The sequence below is a fragment of the Aquarana catesbeiana genome, linkage group LG03, assembly GCF_042186555.1.
Source record: "Aquarana catesbeiana isolate 2022-GZ linkage group LG03, ASM4218655v1, whole genome shotgun sequence".
Taxonomy (NCBI): domain Eukaryota; kingdom Metazoa; phylum Chordata; class Amphibia; order Anura; family Ranidae; genus Aquarana; species Aquarana catesbeiana.
The window spans coordinates 679,007,444-679,015,534 of record NC_133326.1 but is presented as its reverse complement, the minus strand read 5'-3'; the positions used below and the strand labels follow the sequence as shown (position 1 = coordinate 679,015,534).

Here is an 8,091-nt window from a genome sequence, read left to right as displayed (position 1 = left end):
AGTGGCAGCGTTTGATGGGCACACTGGCAGCGTTTGATGGGCACACTGGCAGCGTTTGATGGGCACACTGGCAGCGTTTAAGTGGCACAGTGGCTGCAATTGATGGCACAGTGGCAGCGTTTGATGATTTTTTTTTCAAAAAATGTTTGACACCCTATATGTGTACAATCAGGACTGATTTTTTTTCTTGCTCGTTCAAAGTACCAGCAACAAAATTCTGTTCCTCTGAAAAGCAATCCATGCTCAGATCACTTTTCAGAGGCATTTGACAGCCGGTAAAGAGGCAATATGTTGTACCTGTTTTAACCCCTTAAAGTGATTGTAAAGGTTTTTTTTTTAAATAACAAACATGTCATACCTTCATTGTGCAGTTAGTTTTGCACAGAGTGGCCCTGAACACCGACTTCTGGGGTCCCTCGGCGGCTCTCGCGGCTCCTCTTATCAGACATCCCCCTAGGAAAAGTGCTGTCCAGGGGTCAGGGGGCCCTTCATGATTTCTTGCATCGGGGCCCTGAAGGTTTTAGTTACGCCAATGAATGGTAGCGTTCAAAACATTCACCAATGCAAAGACCAGGATTGTCAGGACAGGAGGGACAATAATAGCGGGTGTCACGTCTATATCCACGCTTGCTGCAGACACGACATCTTTTTTGGGGGGGGTCGTTGGGTAGGGGTACTCGGGAGGACATAAGAAAATGCCTCTCATGCAGCCGACTGCATTTGGTTGGGGATGTGAATGGGGGAAGTACGGGCGCTGCAGAAGTGGTGGGTTCCCAATTAGGATTGGCGAATGCAGCAGGAAGGGCACTATGGGCACGACGGGCCTGTGTTTGTCTTCTTCTTGGTGGCAGCGGGACACTATTTGTGCTTGCCACCTCACCAGCTTGAACTGCACTTATAAAACTCACCACGTCACCAAGTTTTACTGCAGTGCTGGTTTGACTACGACCGGGTGTACTACGCCGCTGGTGCTTGCCAGTTCACCAAAACGCTACCAAAAAAACTGTTAGCGATCGCAGGGATCAGGCCTGACTCTGCGAACGCTGCAGTTATGCGTTTAGTGTTTTGTAAGTGACAGTGATTGATCGATACTGCACTTGGGTGGGCTGGGCAGGGCTGGGCGGAGGGGCAAAACGCAGGTGCTAGCAGGTATCTGGGCTGATCCCGCTAACACTGCGTTTTTGGGAACCCTAAACTGCTGGGGACTCTAGTATAGATCTGATCGGATCAATATCTGTATACGGATATTGATCCGTTCAGATACTATACCACTAAGGGAGGTGTACGGTGTGTGCGTGAGTGTTAGCGGTACTGTCGCTAACCTGATGCTTCCTGGGGTGACGCAGACCCTATCTGACCCTAAAACCTAACTTATATCACCGCCGGGCGATCAGGGGGCTAAACCTTTATTAGGTATTAAACGTCGGGTGCCCTGACATTATAAAAAATAAACTAACCAGCGCCACCCATAACAGTTATACGGTGATCACTGGTGAAAGGGTTAACTAGGGGGCAATCAAGGGGTTAATCTTTATTAGGTAGAATATGGGGGTCCCTGACGCTATAAAACGCTGACGACGAACCTATATATTTACCTCCCTAACTAGCGTCACCAGTGACACAGCGATCAGAAAAACGATCGCTTAGTGAGACTGGTGACGGGGGGGTGATCAAGGGGTTAAAACTTTATTAGCGGGGGTTAGGGGGGTACCCTAGACCTAAAGGGGGCTAACACTAACTGCCCTACCACACTAACTGTCACAAACTGACACCATGCAGTAATCAGAAAAAAAAAAAACTGCTTGGTGTCACTGTGACGGGGGGGGGGGGGTGATTAGGGGGTGATCGAGGGGGTGATGGGTGATGGGGGTGTAAAGTGTGCCTGGTGTGTTTTACTGTAAGTGTGTGTGTTGTGCACTTACTCTCCTCTGCGCCGGAATGGAAAATACCGAGCCGAGGAGAGATGACATAATTTCCTCTGCCGCTGTTTACATTACAGCAGCAGAGAAAGATTGTCATTGGCTGGGAGCGATCGCGAGGGGGTGGCCACGAATGGATGGCCTCCCCCTCACCTCTGATCGCTCGGGGACAGAAGTCGACCGCCTCGGGCACCGGGGGGGGTCCGATTGGACCCCCCGCCCGTGAGAGGCAAGTAACGTACCCATACGTTACTTTGCCTGCCCGTGCAATTTTGCCGCAGTATATCTGAGTGAGGCGGTCGGCAAGTGGTTAAACACACTGTGTATAGCCGGTTGCTAAGGAGTGGGCCAGGAAACCGGCTGCTGCATTCTTAACCTGTGAATCATGTAAAAAGAATTGCCAGCAAAAAAAAAAAAAAAATTGGGAAAACAAATGGCGTGGGGTCCCCCCAAATGCCATCCCAGACCCTTATCCGAGCACGCAGCCCGGGAAGGTCAGGAAAAAGGAGGGGACAAGCGAGCATCTCCCCCTCCTGCACCATACCAGGTGGCATGCCCCCAACATGGGCGGTGCTTTGGGGCGGGCGGGGCTCTGCTCCTTGGGGGGCATTTTTAAGACTAGGTTTAGCCTGGAATTCTACTTTAAGTTGCACACAAAAAAAAAATTCCAAAGTGAAAATACTCCAAAGCTTTTAACTTTTACCATAAGTAATAGAAAAAACAAAAATGGGTGATAGCCAGAATGTTCAATATAAGGGGTGTACTCATTAATTTACATAATTCTGTGTGTAGCTGATATATTCTATGGGGGAGAGTTACAAAAACTGCAGCACATAGAATCTAGTGCAGTTTCGCATAGTAACCAATCAGCTTCCAGGTTTTATTGGCAAAGCTTAATTGAACAAACTGAAGATAGAAGCTGATTGGTTACTATGCACAGCGGCACCAGATTCTGTGTGCTCCAGTTTTAGTAGACATGTGCAATTCGTTTGTTCCAAATTCATTTTAGGACAAAATTCAGGATATTCGAAAATCCGAAAGAAAAACGATTCAACCTACGAGTTTAACGAATCAATTACATTCAGATAATTTTGTTTTTCGTATCTTCTATTATAATTAAATTATTAACTATTTTTATAGTTTTTATTATTATTATTAATTATAAACTATTAAATTATAGGTAAAATAGCCGAAGTCAGTCATTCTTCTATTCGAGTCGCCATAGCAGCTAATTTGAAATAGATTAGATTTTCCTTTTATACTAGAATTTCCTTTCAAATTTGGCTAAAGTAACTGTTCGTGAATGGAACGAATACATCCAAAGTTCCGAATGATCTGAAATAACAAATGCTGATCATAATGAATGATCTGATAAATAAACGAAAAAAAAAACCAATGAAACAAAACAATTTTTTCAGTAGTGCACATGTCTATGTTTTAGTACAGTTTCCCCCATGTGTCATATTTTTTGGTGAAAGTTGAGTTTGAATATGACCTGAACATATTTTACTTGATTCTACAATATATTCAAACATCCAAATTGTTTTACAGAATATTTTACAGAACCATCAGAACCACCTCCGATTCCCAGTTTTGGTCAAGAATATTTAGTACTAGCAGCATATGTGGCTGTAAAATTCTTCATCGCTGTCATCCTAGTGGTCCTGGGCTGTGTGTATGGAAGAGCCAAAAACACCAAGAGATCCACCTGATCCTTCCTAATTTAGCATTTATATAACAATTGTCTAGCAGTTGCTTCTTTTGTCCTCCTAATAATGCTTTATTGGAAAAAGATAGTGCTTTAACTTGATATCATACTGTCAATAATAAACGTTAATCCTTTTAAAAATAGAGAAAAAATGGTGAAAATTATGAAAAACAAAACAATTTTTTTAGATTGACAAAAAAAGGAGCACAGTGTTTTTTGTTAAAAATGTTTTTTCATTTGCTGGAATCAAACAAAAGTAAAATGTGTCTGTTTTCATGAGAATATTATATATATATATATATATAATTTTAGAAACAATACTGTGTATCTTAGATTTCTTTTATACATATATACTTTTTTTCACTGTGAAACTTGCACATGTGCAAAACGGTTGGTGCCATTTTTTCATAGGAAATGTTCCCTTCCAAGGGAGAGCAACTCCCCATGGTGACCCAAGTGATGCAACTGTAAACTGCCATGCAATAACATGCAGAAAATGTATGCACATTGTCACGGAACGTCCCACACTCCGCTTGAGTGCTTCCGTCAGTATACCACTTCCTAAGTTCTGGAACACGAGTCAAATGGATCTGGCTATAGGAACCCCCAAGAACTAGACAACACCAGTCTTGGAGTACATCAGGACTACTCTTTATTTGAGATCTCACACAAATTTACACACCAGGATGACTCAAAGCTAACCTAATTAACATGAGATAATTTACTATTAAATTTACCCAGACCAGATGACTCAGAGACATGACCTGTAGGACAGACTTGTGGGCACCGAGCTTCACACAGTAGTATAAACACAATAGCAGGAGCTAATTACAATTAACAATACAAACATAACCTAATTAACCTAATTAACATGAGCTCCAATAGGAGTCGTCCCGTCTCCTACATTGTATAGAGGACAATGTAATCAGCTCATTCAATTAACATAAACACAGGTAGTTGGAGTTGATGACACAGCATCTCCCAACAGTATGAATCAGTCTTATCAGCAGGGGGCTGCTGGAGGAATCCCCCCTCCCTCTTCAGGGACACAAATCCCAATGACCACAGCAAGGAGTCTCCAACAGAATCAAACAAGATACAATATATACACATATATACACGCCTGAGTCCGATTAGTACAGTTCAGACTGGATTTCTAATTCACCTCACAAAGAGTATTGTTCCATTGAAAATCCAGGGCCCATAATCAAAAGGCAAGAGGCTTGCATTCAGTCCTCTCCAACAGCCTCTGTCCCGGCTAGGTCTGTCACATTAAACACAAGTACATAGGGTGGCACACACACACACACATTATATATTTATATATATATATATATATATATATATATATATATATATATATATATTTATATATATATATAATTATCTATATCACATACACACACACATACAGTAGGTTCAAGCATATACAGTATCACCTAAAAAAAACTCTGAATACAAAAAAGAAAATCCTGGTGTTTTAATTTACATGGCATAATCTCAGGATTAAAGAGTATCTGTCACGTACCTGGTCAAAAGCCGGAGTGCTAAGAGGGCTCCCCTTGTGGCTGAGTGGGTTGCCATCTGCGGTAGCCTGAAGTGCTGAGATGATGTACATCAAATGAGGGCCGGGCGAGCAGAATGCAGGGCAGATGTCATTCAGAAGTACCAGACAATACTTGGCAGCAGGGTGAGACAGGAAGCAGGGTCAGGAGCCAGGCCAGTAGTCATGCACGGGAAGTCAGCCAGGAGTAGAAGCAAGAAGCAGAATCATAAAACAAGCTTGGGTCATACACAGGTGAACAGGCAGAAGCAGAGAGAGAATATGAAGCCAGGTTCATACATGGGTAATCAGGCAGCAGCAGAGTCAGTAGAACAAGCTAGGGGTCAGAGCCAGGGATGGAGACAAGACAGGTCATAGGCAAGCTGCATCGGTAACGGGGAATCCAATAATAGCATACATTGGAGCACAAAAACACACGGGGGGGGCGATGATCATCCAGCAACATGTGGACCAGGCTACTGCCATTATATAGCTCACTTGGCACCAAGATCAGTCGTCACGTATTGTGTGCACCATGGTGCACATGATTGCATCATTGCGCGACAGGGTTCACAGCTGAGTACCCACACACAACGGCTGTGTGTATTTTTGTGCAAGTTAGCTTGACAGTGTTGAGTGTTGGCAGATGTGACAGCTCTTCTGCAATTCATTGAAAGTGAGCTTACCTAAGTTCAAAGATCAGGCGGGGTATTATGGGTACTATGGCAAATTTCTGCTTTAATAGGGCAGATCCACAAATTGCAAACCTACACACATGTTTAGCACAAACCCATAAAAGCACACAAACCCCAACATCATCCCTATTGGCAGGATCACTAATGCCCTGTACACACGATCGGACATTGATCAGACATTCCAACAACAAAATCCATGGATTTTTTCCGACGGATGTTGGCTCAAACTTGTCTTGCGTACACACGGTCACACAAAGTTGGTCCAAAATTGTGAACGTCAAGAACGCGATGACATACAACGAGCCGAGAAAAATGAAGTTCAATAGCCAGTGCGGCTCTTCTGCTTGATTCCAAGCATGCTTGGAACTTTGTGCGTCGGAATTGTGTACACACGATCGGAATTTATGCAAACGGATTTTGTTGTCGGAAAATTTGAGATCCAGATCTCAAATTTTGTGCGATGGAAATTGAGATGGAAAATGTCCGATGGAGCCTACACACAGTTGGAATTTCCGACAAAAGGTCCCATCGAACATTTTCCGTCGGAAAATCTGACCGTGTGTACATTGTATAAGTTGAAATAAATAAAATAGCCCTCAACCCTAACACTGGCACACTATCATGGTTCTGACTGGAGGGGGTTGGTAAGGTCTGCTGAATGACGAGGGTGGAGGAACTGATGATATGCCAGCATGATACCTACAAATACATTCAAGAGTGATAGACTCCTTGGATCATCTTCATGGATATTGATGAGTTCTGAAACCTGGTGTGATTTTACCAATGACTAGGTTTGCCTTTCATTTTTCTTGCAACATATGGTTAATGATAACATGTGGAAGTATGTATGAGGCAGTCCTCCTCTTCCACTTCTGCTTGCCATCCTTCTCCTTACCTAGCCCCTTGTTTCCTGATTTGTCTTGATGTGTGGATCTTTCTTACCTTTCTCCCTGTACTTTCTTGGTCACTTTCACAAGTCACCTTTGCAGTGAGAAAAGTGGACCCTTTGGGGTTGACATACTAAAACCAGAGAGTGCAAAATCTGGTGCAGCTGTGCATGGTAGCCAATGAGCTTCGAACTTCGGCTCTTTCAAGTAAGCGTTAACAAAAAAACCTGGAAGCTGATTGGTTTCTAGGCAGAGCTGCACCAGATTTTTTAAATCAACCCCTTTTATGTCCTCCCAGACACTGTTGGACTGACGTCCAGCACTCCACTTCACTGAACAGATTGCACTCGCCAGCAACATAGATCTGTTTCCCCAGTTGTAGGAGCTAGGCAAGTGGTCTCTCTGACGATAGTACATTGTGCGGGAGATATACTTACAAGGGTCTCTGGAATTCTTTGTGTACCTAAAGCCCCATACACACGATAGGACTTTGTACAAACTTTCCCTTGGATTTTTGTATAAAGGGCGTTGCCCAAAAGTTTGTCTTGCATACAGATGATAGGACTTTTCCAGCCAACTTTCACCATATCACGTGGTTTTTCAGCTCTTTACCACCACCCTTTGGTCAACTTCTGTATTGTTGTCTGATATTGTGTTAATCTCGCCACTTTTATTGGCGAGATTGACACCTTGCAAGCCGGGTTGACACTGGTGCGGGGATCCGACTCAACATGGGGGGTGGGTGCTTTGGGGGAGGCACTACCACTACTGTGTTTATTGACACTTTTTTCCCCTAGGTGAATGGGTAGGGGTATGATGTACCCTATACTCATTCACATAGGGTGGGGGGGCCGGGATCTGGGGGCCCCCTTATCAAAGGGGGCTCCCGGATTCCGATAAGCCCCTTGTCACAGACCCCAACAACCATTGGCCAGGGTTGTCGGGAAGAGGCCCTTGTTCTCATCATCATGGGGACAAGGTGCTTTGGGGTGGGGGGCCGCAGGACGCCCCCTCCCCCAAAGTACCCACCCCCCATGTTGAGGGCATGCGGCCTGGTACGGCTCAGGAGGGGGAGCGCTCACTCATCCCCACCCCCTTTCCTGACCGGCCGGGCTGCGTGCTTGGATAAGGGTCTGGTATGGATTTTTGGGGGACCCCCACGCCGATTTTTCGGCGTAGGGGGTTCCCCTTAAAATCCATACCAGACCGAAGGGCCTGGTATTCCCCCAGAGGGGAATTCCCTCTCGCGCCTGCCGCAGTAGGAAAATGTGTTTTTCCTATTGCAGCCAGCGTGAGATGTACAGTACACTGTATTTATTATGCTAAATATAATCCATTA

General features: G+C 44.5%; 1 protein-coding gene across 1 annotated transcript in view; it reads left to right on the top strand.

Annotated features, from left to right (window-relative positions):
* The window catches only part of LOC141133513 (uncharacterized), a 32,134-nt gene extending 28,285 nt beyond the window's left edge, over positions 1-3,849 (top strand). Inside the window, exon 5 of the mRNA XM_073622939.1 lies at positions 3,471-3,849. Within this exon, the coding sequence (XP_073479040.1) occupies positions 3,471-3,631 (161 nt within the window). The 3' untranslated portion in view covers positions 3,632-3,849. The remainder of the gene's footprint in view (positions 1-3,470) is intronic.
* Positions 3,850-8,091: the final 4,242 nt, after the last annotated feature.